The sequence below is a fragment of the Eutrigla gurnardus genome (assembly GCF_963514095.1).
Source record: "Eutrigla gurnardus genome assembly, chromosome: 9".
Taxonomy (NCBI): Eukaryota; Metazoa; Chordata; class Actinopteri; order Perciformes; family Triglidae; genus Eutrigla; species Eutrigla gurnardus.
Genome location: NC_139923.1, coordinates 23937363 through 23953444, shown reverse-complemented (window position 1 = coordinate 23953444; position 16082 = coordinate 23937363). Strand labels below are relative to the sequence as shown.

The 16082-nt window shown below is 46.1% G+C and overlaps 1 protein-coding gene across 2 annotated transcripts in view; it reads right to left on the bottom strand.

Annotated features, from left to right (window-relative positions):
• Window positions 1-16082, bottom strand: part of dusp8a (dual specificity phosphatase 8a) — a 41366-nt gene that overhangs the window by 21735 nt on the left and 3549 nt on the right. For both annotated transcript variants that reach the window (XM_084018068.1, XM_084018067.1), the window contains exons 2-3: window positions 13345-13754; window positions 3761-3899 (exon numbers count right to left, since the gene is read on the bottom strand). In XM_084018068.1, coding sequence (XP_083874194.1) covers window positions 3761-3899; window positions 13345-13581 — 376 coding nt within the window. In that variant the 5' untranslated portion in view covers window positions 13582-13754. The remainder of the gene's footprint in view (window positions 1-3760; window positions 3900-13344; window positions 13755-16082) is intronic.

The window sequence follows — 16082 nt, the reverse complement described above, 5'->3', positions numbered from 1 at the left end:
TTCTTTGCTCTCTCTCTCTCTCTCTGACCCAGTCGTGTGACGCTTTAGTAATCCCGCGAAAAACACTGGCAGATGGCTTGGGAAGATTAGGAGCAGTGTTGCACATCTGCAAACTCCAGGCACGCACACACACACACACACGCACACACACACACAGATTATAGACATGAAAAACACACCTGCAAACCTGCATCCCTACACCTTCATTTCCTCTTCCATGACCTACAGTGACTCCGTTTCCTGTCAGTGCCTTCTTGTTCTACCTACTTGCTTTAACAGTATTTCAACAAAATGTGTGCGCTATGAATAAAACGCATTGTCAGTTTTCATCCTCTTGAAATCATTATCCAACTCTCTTTTTCATCTGGAGAACATGAGTGCATATCCCACACACTCATTTCTCTCGCTTCCCTTTTTTTTTTTGATTATTCTCTTTCGATTCCGTCTAAAACTGGAACATGAGGTTCAGATGCCAAACATCAAAACATTTCACCCTGGCAGACCTACACGAGAGTCGGACGTGACGCACGACACAGCTACGCACTTTGGCAGCGGCCGACACTCCACCTAGCTGCACACGAGCAGGCTGGTCTGACTGTGTGCTGCGAGATTGGTGGGAAACACGCAAACTTTAGACCCACTGGGGAGGCAGCTGGCTCCAAGAAAACACACACACACACACACACACACACACACACACACACACACACACACACACACACACACACAGCAATCTGAAAAAGGCAAGACACATCAGTCTGAGCTCCTACCGGGTGAGATCATTACTGTGGTAAAAATACTGCCGTCCTCAGAGAGATATGTTTTTCTCACACACACACTTTCACACACTCAACGAAGTAACAACGCAAACGCGTGAGCGAATGCATACGAAGCGCTTGGACCCGGAGGCACGCGGGAACATTTTCCCAACCGCCATCACATCCTGCCTGAATATATATCCTCAAAAGTAAACACAGGGAGCGAGCGTAATTCGCTGCCCGGATTACTCGTCTCATTCACAGAAACAATGGCCCTGTTGGGACGCGGCTTGCTTCCGTGACATCATCCGCATGGAGGAAGCGGGGCGCTTTGTGAACCTCAGCTATTGATGAACCTACCGATTGTTTTTTGGATCAATACGCTCCCAGAACACGCACTTAGGTTGTGTAACATGCCATTCAAGCATCCCCCCCTCCAATCATTACCCTTGTTTATAGACCATTTAAGTCATTAAAATTCTTCCAAATTTGAGCCAGAGAGATGTGTGTTTCTGCAAAGAAGGTGCCCTAATCTCCATTTGGCAATCTTATCGGAATAACAGCAACAGTTAAGGCAGAAAATCCTCTTCCCAGATAGCAAGCTCACTGATCATTCTTTTATTCACCCCATTTATGGATTCTTTTCTTTTCATCTCTCCATCTGACCCTCGTTCCCGTTTCCCTCCCATCCACATTACCCCTCACTTGATTTGCAGCAATGTGTGCAGTGTGCCTGTGTGGTCTGCATACGTGAGGCTGAAGAAGAAAAAAAAAAAAAAAGAGTCAGTCAGATATGAAGTCATTGCAGGAATTATTAGCATCATAAATCTGAGGTTCAGTAGAGGGGCAGGGGGGGAGGAAAGGAGGGAGGGCAGGGAGTGAAGGGAGAGAGGGAAAGAGATGTTTTTCACTTTGAATCTTTAAGAATGTGAGACGGAAGTAAAGCCAATCAAAGCCTGGGATGAGGAGAAAGACAAAAAGGAAGGAAGGAAAAAGATACTTGATTTAACAATAAAGGTTATCATTCGTTTATGGCCCCTAAACTAATGATAACCTTTATTGTTTCTTAGTGTATCCATCAGTTTTTAGCCTGTAAAATATGATTGTCAAATTGTTCTAGAGTCCACGGTGATGTTGTGTTATTTGTTTTTTTTCGGCTAGTAGCAAAGGATCGTTTGACTTTTCTGCTCCATGAATGACGAGGAATTAATTGTAGCATTTCTGTAGATGGTTTGAACTTTTTTCAGCAGTAAAATGCTGAAAATTACTACCCTTGTGTGCTTGAGGTGGCTGTTGTGTGAAGACTTTGTCCCACTGTCGGCTCTAAAGCTGAGTTAACAAATTCTTTGCACCCCAAATAGAAAGACATACACCCTTTTAGACCACAGGCTCCTTGCTTTTTGTTGACTGTAAAACAAAAGACTGTTGAAAGAACTGAAAAACCATCATCTAAATTGTCCTCCCCGTATATTTTCTAATTAGCACTATGTCTCGTTAATTAGAAGCATTGTTCAAAAGCCTTAGAAAGTTCCCTGGCAACCGTTTCCCCTTCTTGTCACTCACACCATCTCCCTCTCATGAAAACTCTCACTCACACACACACAAACAAATCCTGCAGCACTCATCCGCATGTCATCGTGCACCGATGCATGCACGCATGAATGAATGCATGCAAGCGTGCATACGTGTACACGCAACAACCCCCCCCCCTATCTGCACATAATAAACACGTAAACATACAGTATGTACAATCGCAGGCTGCTAGCTCCACTGACCCCAATAATACAACTACCCAAACAACAGCCAACGCCATTGGCTGAGTCCTTCTGGGGAATATTCTCTGCCACTGTTGTCGTGGAAACAGCAGAAAAGCAGGGACAGCAATGGTGGAAGTGTGATTCCTCTGTTTTTTCCCTCTCCTGATGAAACGTAGCGTGAGAGTGAGCTGAGAAAGACTGATAAAGAGGAAGAGGAGGGAATCGCTGACAGGGGGTCTTTCACTAAGTATGATGTCTGATCAAAAAAGCTGAGGATGAAAATCCCTGCTTTTGGAGACAATCAGCTACTGTGTGTGTGTGTGTGTGTGTGTGTGTGTGTGTGTGTGTGTGTGTGTGTGTGTGTGTGTGTGTGTGTGTGTGTGTGTGTGTGTGCGCATACAGTTCATGTGGGTGTGCCCAAACTAAGCATGTGTTCGGTACATCTCTGTGACTAATTGAGCCCGGGTGCTTTGAGGCAATCCTTGACATCTATGAATGACTCATGAAAAAGCACTAATCTCTCAGCGGAGGGAGAGAACTGAGAGGAGGAGGAGAAGAATGGGGATGTGGGGATGCAAGAGAGGAGTGCAGAGATATGCCCGAGCAGCGTGCCTCTCTGACGTCTCGTTCTCAATCCTGACTGAGGCAGATTACCCCATTCTGCGCCGACACATTTGAGACGGACCCGTAAGCCTCTGCTGGTGGAACGTTGTCCCTCAAAAAGCTGCAGCCACCGCAATCAAGATGCTATTAACTCAACGAGGCTATTAACGGTCTTGCTGGGGGCTCAATTATAAGTCTTAGTGTGCTTAGTGGACACTATGACAGGATAATAACTGTGGTAAATAAGACCGGAGGATTGAAAGTTAAGCTTCATTTCAGTGATGCTGCGTAAGAGAAGGACTCCGGGAAGCTTAAACATCAAAGAGTCATCAGAGAGGCTTTGTATCTGTGCGTTTAGAGTTCCCCCTCTTCTTCCCATCTCCACACATACCTGGGAACCTGCAAACCTGTGATTACTGCCAGTTAAGAAACGAGGAACAACGGGTATAATGCCAGGAGATGAACACGTTGATGTGCTCATCAGTGACATCTGCTGACCAAACTGTGGAACTACGCCCAAATCAGGCACACCTGCCCCACTTGCACAATAGGAAGTAAATACAGAAATGACCATCCTGGATGAAGGAACACATCTTTTGCATTAAAAAATCATCACACTCATGCTCCACACTCATTGCATACCAGTGAGCAGGGAGACTTTGTGGAAGGTGCCCTCCAACTTCCCCATGAGAATGTGCACAAAGCCGTCTTTGGACAGATGCCCCGCCTCTTTGGAACTCTGGTCATAAACCACCACTTCCTGCTTCCTGCCCAGCTCCACCTGCACAAAAGGATAAATAACAAGGAAGCGGGGAGAGTTATTTTTCAGTGTTACTGTGGAAAGTATGCTAAGCATTGCAGCACCAACAAGGAAGACAGAGTGAGTTATTATGACTGGAATAGTTAGATCGTTACTCCCAATAAACCACTCTGCTGCTGTAAATACGAACCAGGAAACGGTGATAAGGGAGAAAATGATCTCACCACACACCACTGTCACTGGGCTTTATGGATGCCAGGGAACTACAGGTGATGCTACAGTAAGTTAGAAAGCATCAGATAATGAATGATTCATTAGGGCTGAGTTTGCACTGTGCGACTGTGACGGTATTATTTACAGTGCAGATACTGCTGAGAGGGTTGCTTGTCCTAATGGAAGCAAAATCATAAAAGCTGAGGGTGTGGGCATCCATCAGTCCATCAGTGTGATGCTGTCTGCATGAGTGTGTGGGAAAAGACGAGTGTGAGCATAGAATGGTGTGATAGAGAGTGTGTGTGTGTGTGTGTGAGAGAGAGAGTGTGAGCATGTGCCTGCGCACACACACCAGCCAGGCTGTGTTGTTCCCCATGTTGTCAGGCAGGCTTTGGTCACATGACCAGCAGGCAGCACCTACTGCAGCTATGAATCACTGCATCATTGAACCGCCACTGGACAGGAGAGAAGAGGGAGGGAGGGAGGGAGGGATGAAGAGGGTGGGGGGAGTGGAGTGGTGGGGCAGGGAGAGATGGAGATGGAGAAAGATGCAAGAGGAAGCGAAGGGAGGAGAAAAATAAGATGGAGGGGGGGACGAGGATGAGGCACGTTGTTTACCTTAACATACAGTGCACCATCCTCATCTGAAATGTAGCGTTGAAAAGCTGCTAGCTTCCAGGCAAAAGTGCACTTTCTCTCATCCCTATCTCCACCATCCCTTCCTTGAAAGGCACGCTGGTAATGATCATGGTATACAGAGCTACTATTATGTATTATGACTACTATGTTTCTGCTCACAGAGCAGCTGGGTCACAGCGTTGGGGCTGTGCAGGCAATTCAGACAGGAAGAGGTCAGTCAACGCTGCTTAGCTCTGCCTGCCTACATTCAAACTCCGGGTGTGAAAAGTGAAGCCAATGCACAAGTACTTTTAAACATGCAATATGTTTTAATAGCCAGCAGGGGGCACCTCCTCCAGTTCTAAAAGAAAGTCAGACTGTATAAGAAGAAGTCACTTGATTTATTATCTCAGTAAACATCGTAAACATTTTAGTTTATAGTCTCAATCACTAGTTTCAAGTCTTCTTCAAACCATGAGGGGCGAGGCTACTGCGTGATTGACAGGTCGTTTCCATGGCGTCGTCTGGTCTGGGTGTGGTCCATATTTTTTGTCTCACAACTTAACTCCTTTCACAGTGCTTTTACAGTTGACTACCAGTGACTTCCTCTACATATGATCTCGTAGCAATACTGACACAAAAGCATGAAAAGCTGAGGCACCTCTATAACGCATAAAGAGGTTACTGCTAATGTCTTCAAAGGTTTACGTGTTCACTGAACTTTACTACATGTGACTCCCTAACTCTCTATCCACTTGTTTCCTCTCATTTCTCTATGGCGACTGTATAATAAAGGTATATGTTGAGTGCTTTAAATTTAAAATACAGCGTTTACCCTCCTTTCCTCACCCGAGTCTCTCGGCCCATAGCAGTCTAGCACACTTTGTACATTTTCCTTCTTATATGTTCATCTTCACGCCTCTCTTCCTTTGTTTTGAATCCCCCTCCATCTTTACTAACCCTGGATAATTTTGGCTAATAATCCTAATGGGATCAGATCTAATTTGGGAGCCTGAGGATTATAGGCCTTTAACTATACATACATGCACAGTACAAACACACACTGTCTTTTTGTCAGCGCAAAAAAGTTTCACCTTTAAGGCAAAAACAAGCAGTAGATGATCCCTCCTTCACACTTTTGTATTCATATGTGGTGCACTGAATGTGTCTTCTGCCTGTGAAACTATTCTGAATATTCAAATTCAACTGGAAAGGATGACGTTAACAGTTCATCCGTATTTAAAAAAAAAAAAAACCCTGCAGGATTCATTCAATGTTTCAACTAAGAGGATGAAATTACCCCTCCAGTCCTCACATTTGAAACTGTATCCCGTCAGTGAGGAGAAAAACTGCAGCCTCTACACTTAATAGAAGTGTATGAATGATCGTAAAACAATAGGGTGAGTTTGGCTCTACAGTAGATTCTGTTTCGATGATTGGGCTAAAGCAACGCCTCCTGCTCAGTGTGTGATATGCTGCAGTGTTAGAGGTCAACGACCTGAGGGAGCGCGGGTCTGGCAGTCAAGACTGCAGCAGCAGTACAGACCTCTCATCCCTCTGCAGTGCTACAGTACCACTACTACTAACTGTGCTGGCGCTCTGACGCATGCACACTGCAGGTAAACAAGGGAAGCCACTGGCAGAAAGGAGGAAAAAGGAGGGGCCATGGAGACGCAAAGTAGAGGGGGGAACTAGGAGGCTGTGAGGAGGGAAGGGGGAGAGGCAGGAGGATGATCAGGTGTAAAGAGAGGGACAGAAGGTGGCGATGGCAGACCAAATGCTAAGATCCAGCATCAACCGAGCTTTCGCTAAAGAACATGAAGGCTGGCTTCACAGCAGGACAGAAACAATGACCACAGAGGGAGGGAGGTTATTTTTCTCCCGTTCATTTGCATTTTGGGGAGACAGCGATAAACAGAGGAGATTTGCAAGGAAGCAAGAGAGAGAACTGAAGGAAGCCAGTGGGACAAGTGTGTGTACACTAAAATGTGGGTGTAAAAGAGAAAGAATGAAAGTGTCGGGCAAGAGACAGAAGTCTCTCATGTTTCCTACTGACCCCTGTGCTATAAAATATAAAAGGGGAAGGAGAAAACAAGGTGTGACAGAAGGCTGCGAGTTAAGGCTTGGCTTTACTGTCAGTGCTCCTCTGTAAACACACACACACACACACACACACACACACACACACACACACACACACACACACACACACACACACACACACACACACACACACACACACACACACACACACACACACACACACACCATGAAACATAGATGACGGATGGCAACACAAAAGATATCTGTGGAATCGTGGAAGCGGCCCCGGCGTACGCTTAAGTGCTTGTGTAAGAAAGTGAAACATGGTTTCCCCCTGACCTCAGCAGCGCTAGCGACCAATGACAAGGTCAGCGCTGAGTGGGACAGTATGTGTGTTTGTGTTTGAACTGGCCTGTGACACAACATCAGCACAAACAGTCTAAAAATGGCCCCACATTCCTGAAACGCAGTCCTCTCAGTGCGTCCTCTCTGGGACGTCCCACAGAAAACAGTCCGAACGGCTGTTTCAGCTCAGACTGCGAGCATGAAGCTTGTTTGGAGTATCGACAGGGGAGAATAAAAACACACGTGTATTTTGAAGGCACAAGATGGCACTGTGTGCAACAGTCAGTCGTTTTGATTCATATTCTGCAGAAAATACGGTAAAATCACTCTTTCGTTCATTTATAATGGATTGATTTGTAGGCACATTTTAACCAGGCTCATTGCATCCTGATGGAGCACGTGCAGGCCGTGACCTCTCCTCACAGTTGACCTGTCAAGTTTAATACTCCACCACATACGGTGTGACATATACCCCTCGCTGCTGTAAACTTACACCCCCCACCCCCCGGGGCCAGATGATGTCATTGACTGGCACCGGCAGCTGCCACTTCCATGTGTAGGTGTGATGTGTGTGTGGCAGATATCCTGTACTTCTATCCTTATGAGGACCAAATGCAAAGTAGTCTTTTAGGGGTTTAGGTAACGGCTTTGTGTTTTGAGTTATATAATGCTCATTATGTTTTAAGAGTTCGGGAATAAATGCCGTGAGTGGAAAGTCCTCACTAGTATAAGTGTGTGTCTGTTGTGAAGATGTGGCGGGGTGTTGAAAGTCCCTGATGTCCCCATGCATGTGCAGCGTGAGGTCATCACTGACCGTTTCAGGGATGAGGTCACCGGATCTGGTGACCCTTTAAAGGGACAGTTAAAGCTAAAGTCAAAAATATGAATCTATATTTCCTTCCATCGGTTGCACTATTTACAAATCTAGATTTTTTATTTTGGTGTGAGTTGTGTAGTTTCGGAGATATCAGCCATAGAGAATGGAGAATATATTCTCTAGAATAAAATGGGCACTCAGCCTGTGGTGCTCAGAGCGCCAAAAAAACTCGACAGCAATATCTCTTTCCAGAAATCATGACCCAGTTACTAAAGATAATCAAGGCACCTTGTTGTGAGCAGTTTCAGGGGGGAACTATTTTCTTTTAACTGCAGTTCCTCCATGAAATTTCTCACAACATGGTCTTATTTTGAGTATACAATTCTTCTGTCAGCCTCAGACTAAACTGTCATCTACAAAGAGCCCATGCATGCTGTAGAGCCGGTTACACCGTGTCATCCTCCTCACTTTGCATACAATGAAAGCCACATTTCATATCCGCAAATCTATCTATGAATCATTCCCTCCGTCTTTCATTTACGCCACATGAACTAAAAAAAAACAAAAAAATCTATTTTAACATAAATTGTTTTTCCTTCGTGGTGGTGCAGCGGGTTACGTCTGAAACCTCCGCACAGTATGTGAGTGTGTGTCTATGTCAAACAGTAGGATCTTTAAAGCAAACAGTGATTCATGCCATGACCTCATCAAAGCAAACGCATGACATATCCGGCTCTGCAGAAAAAAACCACCGCCAGATACAGCGTCTTTGTATGAACTTGGCAAAAAGAAAAATTGTGAATGAAACGTACAAAAAAGAAATTCCCTAAGTTGCCCTCTGGGCACGCTGGGAAACAATCCACGTGGTGAGTCATCGACTAAGTTCTCAGTTCTGCTGCTGCTGTCAGTACTGATGACACACGGAACACTAATGTTTTGTCCTTCACTTTGAAATGTTGTTCTGCAGTTACTGGAAACGTCCGCGTTCAGAACAATACTACTGTTACGAAACAGTGTGGTGTTTCCCAAAGAAAGTACCAGCATGTCTTGTCCTGTCTGACAATTAAAAAAAACACCCGAGTGTATTTTTACAAACTCTCAGGAACACCCGCCCTTGAGTCTTCAAAACCAGCCTTGAATCGTGTATCATCACAGCCAATCCGAGGAAGATAAACACAACATAGGGTGCGTCATAAGTGGGATTGATGGGGATCTTCTTTGTGGTATAAAAGCATTAGTTGGTCACGTGCCGTCTCCCCCTGAGCCAGGCAGCAGGGGACTCAGCCAATCTTACCAATTAAGATCACAGACTAGATCACAGACCCGTCGCCTGGCTCTCTTTACTTCGACATGGCCGTCATGCCAAACAACGATGATTGGGCTACTGTTCCATTATCATGACTAATATGTTGGTATCACAACACTTGCAGGCATAAGATGAATTGTAATTACAGGTGTGGGACTTCACTGTAAACAAAGCAACTAATTAACTCTGTAAGTGGTAACTAAACCGTCAAAGTGCGGCTGCAACGAGCAATTATCTTTATTATCTATTCATTTGTTGATTACTTTCTCAATTTATCATCAAGTTTATACAGTGAAACAGCAGAAACTTTTTTGAAAATGCCATGTATTACAGCTTCCCTCGGCTACGGTTGATATCCTCAAATTGCTTTTTTAATCCAAATTTCCAATTTTTGGGAACAGAGAAAGCAGCCAAAATGACCAAAATTATTATTTGCTTTTTTGATGAAATGACTTTGGTTCAAAAATTAAATTAAATTGGTTTAAAACTACACCACTGTCATTGATCCCCCAACCAAAGTTATTAAAAAAAATAGCCGAATGTTTTCCCCCCTAGAGCTGATTCTAACATCATACCGATACAAATACTCTCTCAAAATTGAAAGTAAATTCAGCGTCCTGTGTGGAGCTCATCGTAATTAGATTTCGACACTGTGGGGGATTACATCAAAAATGCTGAATCACAGCCATAATTATGGGTCCATTTCTTCTCTCACATTACAAAACTAGGACTTGAAACATGCTTGTGATTATAAATATTTCAGTTCAACAACATTCAACAATGTGGAAGCTTGTACCATCTATCTCTACTACTCTGGGAAGTCTGGCCTCCTGCATACAGGAGGAATGGTGCTGCGCCAGACTGCTGGTAGTGAAAACCACTGGTCCATCTGTCAGGCCCGTCTGGTCGGCTGTCCCCATCACAGCAGCAGGGATTAGCCGGGCTTAAGCCAAGAAACCAGCCGCCTGACCTCTAGCCAGTCAGAAAAGGCACGAGGAAGCCCCACTCCCGACTAAGCCTGTGCCATCCTCACCCAGCGGAGGTCCACCACCGCCTAACCTACTGTATCCAGCGCTCTCTGACCTGCCTTAATGGAAAGCATTAGTAAAGAGGTGATGGGATGTGAATGGGAGAAGAAAGAGGACACCATTTTGATTGCTGCTGTGCTGGTCATGGATGTTCATTCAGCTCAGTTAACTGAAGCGTTGGGAGCATCTATGAAAGAGGGTGAGTGCAGTGCCTTGGGGGATGCAGGCTATTAGTGCTCAATGGGATGTGAGGCGGGAGATAGCCAGGGAGGAGGCGGAGGCAGCAGCCCAATCATGAATACCCTCAGTGCTGCTCTCCCGCTTCCTGCATTCACTTCCCCAACAAAGAGCCACAATAGTGTCCTTTGCTGCCTTGGCTGGCTGAGGCGGCTCCTGGCGATGCTCAGAGCCATGTGGGGGGTAGAGAGGATGGTGTGTGTGTGTGTGCGTGGGGTTAGCTGGGAGCCGGCTTTAACACCGCACAGCCCATCTGCACGTGCCCAACCCGCGGCCTGCCAGTGGCCGCACAAAAGGGATGATGTCATGCTTAGCCAATAACAAAAGAGTCTGGGTCCGTCGGGCCCTCCTCTCTCACACGGCTAGTTCCAGCTTTATCCAGCCTAGCATTAATCGCAAGCCTTATCCTCTTTACTGGGGGTGGGGAATGGATAACAACAAACCGGCCGTGGGGCAACACAAGATAGGGGGGGAGGAAGAAGAAAATAAATGATGACGCCATGGGGACGGCGGTGGGAAGCGGCGAGCGATGGTTGTGGGAAGGTTGGGAGGTGGGGGAGTGGACAGACGGGCAGACAGAGCTGTCACGAGATTGAAAGTGAGAGAGAAATCAAGAGGAAGCATGGCTCCATGGGGTGCCACAGTGTGAGATTTGCCAACCACATGGCCCCACACAGAGATGGATCCAATAGACAAACCAAAACCTCTCACACTTCACAGCTCAACAGCTCCAGCTTCTTCTTTTATTTTTTACTTCTCCAGCTTTTATTTTCCGTCTAAATCCGTAGAATATGGGTCACGCATCATCGCCACCTTAAATAAAACCATTATCTGAGCAAAGAGCTGGATGGGTTGGTTGGGATGAGTCATTGGGAGATGCAGGGTCTCCTGTGTGGCCTCAGCAGCTTCTTCTGTATCCAGGTGCATGTTACTCGGCCCGGCAGAACGCACTAATACAAGGAGGTGTTACACAAGATCCTTGTCCAGTTAATAGAGGTACATTTTGAGTGAGAAGAAAGGCATGCGGGTTTCACTGCCAGAAGCTCCCGCAATAAAGTTCAATTAAAAGTAATTGGAATAACAGAGTTGGTGAGAAACAGCAGGCGCAGGGGGACTCTCAGCCAATGTACCAATTATACGGACGCTATTAGCTGAACCGAAGGTCATTTGACTTGAGAAAGTAACAATAATCCACAGTTCTCCTCCATTTTACCATCTGACCATAAGGAAAGTGTCAGTCACCTACCAGTGTGAACTGTAATCCAGCACGGAGCTGCAGAGCAATAATCATAAGCCATAATGTCTAATTATTTGCCATTTGGTGGGCAGGGTGTGTTTTTTGGTGATTAAATTTCTCTCACTGTGCAACGAATGGAAATACAGAGTCAGTTTGTTCACCGCAACTCCAGGACTGACACAGTATATGAAGGGCATACGATAGTGGCTGATTATAACTACTCATAAGAGGACTGAGATGTGTTACAGGTAGTAAGTAAAACAATTTAATTAACATTTAATGCTGCTATTTAAATCCAAATGTGTCACACCCGAAGAAAAAATGTCACCTGTTAAGGCGTCATCGGCAGTGAATCAGCGTTTTATTGCACTGGGCACACCATGCCATGCTTTAAAGTTAAATGAATACCTAAAAATAACATTTGGAGAGTGCGTGCAGCCAGGAAGAGGAGTCTCATCTCCCATCTCCACAGCTTTGTTGATGCGTCCAGTCGGGTAAAACGGTTGGGTGTTGTACGGTTAAGCTCACTACACGAGGGTACAACACACATCCCGTACATAAAACACACAACCCCCCCCCCTTGCTTAGGTTTCCCCTCTCTGAGTTCCTTCAGTTTCACACAGCGACTAAAAATACAGGAGTTAGCGTGCCACGGGTGGACGGGCTGGATGGAAAAAAGGCTGTCATATTCGGAGAAGAAGTCATGGAAAACGGGAGGATCCGATTTCAGGGCCACTGATAAGCAACAAACCTACAGTACGCCCGCCTGCCCGCCAAATATAGCACCCACTGATGTGGTGGCAGGCTCGGGCTAACACTCAGGAGACCGATCTAGGACCGCAGCGGTACACGGGTCAGGCTGTTGCTCGGAAATGCTCTGGGATATCAAGGGTGCAGTGTCTTGCCCAAGGACACTTCAGCAGGGCGAAGACTTGTTGACATGGGAACTGGTTCGAGGAAAATCTCTGCTCCTTAATATTACAACACATAGAGCTGTAGACCTGATGTCTCTATTTAAACACAGAATTCCTCAACAGGTTGTTATCAAAGGAGTCCCTGCTATATTCCTGGTTTTGCATCGTCGTCCTGCTTCTGACGAAACAAGCAAGATTGTATTGACTTGTAAATGAACCAAATCTATTCCAAGCCCTTAATTTGCAAGAAGAGTCGTTTTTTCTCTCTTCTTTTTAATAATAATAAAAATAATCAGATTTTTAACTGGGTGTTGTTGGTCTGTGGGTTCGGGTTAAGGAGGGAATATCCATATCTTGACTCGAGTCATTAAATCCATGGACTCCAGTTGAACCTTTTAAAAAAATAGTAATAGTTTAGGAAAATGCACATATTTGTATTTGGATGGAGAGTCACATGGGAATACTGACACTATTATGCCGGTGCGGTCGATATAAAGCTACACTGGCAGCGGGTTAGCAGAGAGACTGGAAACATGGGGAAACTCCGAAGCTCACTAATTAACACTTTATATCTAGATTGTTTCATTTGTGCGAGAAAACAAACAGCAAAAACGACAATTCACAGGGATTTTTCTGGCGGATTATTAAAATGGTAAGGGATCCGGTGTCATCGCCTCCTACAACGCATCAACTCGCCGGTGTGCTCACCTTCACCTTTCCGTTGGGCTGCAGCAGCTCGGTCACAGACACCTTGTCCTGCTGCAGTCGCCTCTTCACCAGCTTGGAGCAGCAGACGTTGACCGCACCTTGCACATGCGAAGCGTTGTACTCGGAAAACGTCCTGCTGTCGATCACCAGCAAGCGGCCCGTCCCTCTCTGGATGAGGCTCGCCAGGCGCTTGATGTCCATGGCGCTTCGCTTCGTCGGCCCCTTCTCCCCTGCCATGATGTCAGAGTGGTCACCCTGGGTCACAAAGACGGGGAGGAGTGAGGGATGGGGCGCGGAGGAAGACGGGAAGACGAGAGAGGGAAAGGTGGAGGAAGAGATGGGGAGGAGGAGGAGGCGAGGTCAGTGGAGGAGGGCTACCGCCGGAGCAGGTGCTGAGAGATCCATGGTGCCTGAAAAGAGAGGAGCAAGAAGAAAAGTGTTGAGATGCTGATGATCAGACTCTCTCTCGCCCGGTGAAACAAATAAAATCATTCAAACCCCACGTCTACAAAGCGACAATGACAGAATTTATTTCGTATTAATTTCCACAACAACAGTCAAGTTTTTATTTTTATACACTGTTTTATCTTTTACTGGCAGCGCCAAAAATAGCCACAATGCTAAACATGAATATAAAAGTTATTTAAAGGCTTAAAAGCCAACTGGATCATCCCCTGGGATTTATCAGTCCTGAGATCTATCACACATCCAAAAACAAAGCCAGTGACTTAAGATAGACAACGTGCGTGTCTGTGTGTGCGTGCGTGTGTGTGCATGTCTGCATAAGTGTGTGTGTGTGTGTGTGAAGGTTGGTTGTTGTTGATCGAGGGTCTCTTGGTAGCTCATGAAACAGGAAACTGAGGGCGTGAGATAAATTAAGCCAGGGGAATTCAGAGAGCAGGTCTGGACACAGGCAAACGGCCTGTGTGACATCCTGTATATGTGTGCATGTGTGTGTGTACGTGTGTATGTGTGTATGTGTGTGTGTGTGTGTGTGTGTGTGTGTGTGTGTGTGTGTGTGTCACATCCATAAACTTGATGAACTGCCTACTTTTACCTATCACTAATCACTCCGTTATCCTCCCTGCTCCCATTCACAACAGCGCTTATAACGTCTCACACACACACACACACACACACACACACACACACACACACACACACACACACACACACACACACACACACACACACACACACACACACACACACACACACACACACACACACACACACACACACACACACACATTTATCTGGGATCATCGGGTGCATGTGTGTGGGAGGAATAAGTGTATAAACATGAAAACCCCCTGTGTAGATTGAAGACCAGCTCCTCGGTTAAGCAGGTGTCATGCGACAAGTGAGAAGGTCAGAATGTGAATGCAGTCGTGTTGTTTTATTCATCTACAGGCACATGGTGTCATGAAAAATGAATGGGCCTCCTCTCATTTACCCCAAAGCCTAAATGGAGGTTTAAACCTCAGTTGAAAAGGGAGAGTACACGACGGATAGCGACGTAGAAACAGACAAAGGGGGGGGGGGATAAAAGTACAAAAACACAGAAGAAACACTACCTAATGAATCGTATTTGCAACACGCGTGGCCACTTAAGACAGAAAAGAGGAGATGTCAAGATGTTATGCTAATAGAAAAAGAAGTGACCGTCCATGTCAACAGAACGAGAACAGAACAGAGGAGAGCAAGGGAATGTAGAGACGGCATGTCTTCTGATCGGTACTGTCTTGGGAAGACATCCAGGCAGCTCTGCTCTGCAACTTTTCACCTCTGTTCTGACACCATGGAGAGAGAGAGAGAGGGGGGGCAGCAAAGGATGTTATTCAGTGAGGGTCTCTCCAGCATAGCAGCTCAAGGTAAGGGAGGGCAAGACAGAGCAGGGAGGAAAGTCATAATGACAAGAGAGGCTTCAAACAGGGAGACACGTAAAAAAGGGAGAAGGGGATAAGAAGTGAAGGAGGAATCTAACCGACGGCTGCACCAAACTTGAGACGTAGATGACATTTCGCAGTCCAACTCATAGCAGTAAAAGGCCGTGCTTCATTCCTCCGCGGATCCACAAAATAACCACTTTCCTTTACCCGCACGAGGCACATACATATATGTGTATATTTATATCCTATAGGCGGCCGCCCAAGCCTGAACATAGATCTACACATGCTGTTGCTGCTTGGCAACCTGCCTGATGCAGAAGCAGCAGCACAGGAACATGGAAGAGCATCTAGATGGACGGCAGCGACTGCCTGCACTGTAAACAAAGACTAACTGCTGCTGCTGCATCAGAAAGTGGCTACAGTACGGCGGAGGCTCGGGCAGACACAAGACATAACAGACATCTTGACAAAAATATAGGATACTGAAGGCAGTCAATGAAGACTGCCCAAACATAATGCCTGTGTGATAGACAGGCACACAGCGACACAGCACATACTGACAGTGACATTCCCCCACTTTCCCACAACCTGGCAGGCATCCTGCAGAAACATTAAGCCTTGCTGCAGCCCCCCCCCCCTCCAACAAACAGCCCCTCTATGCTACATGACAACCTGCCCCATCACCTGTTATATCATACCTTATATGGCGCGGAGCCGTTCCGCCGACCAGCTAAACAACACAGCTTCCAGGGGGTTTGCCTCGTTCTCGTTTTCTGTTTCTCTGCTGCCGAGCACAACGTCTGACGCTGCATATGTCTTATAGCGACTGCTCTCCCACCACCCGCC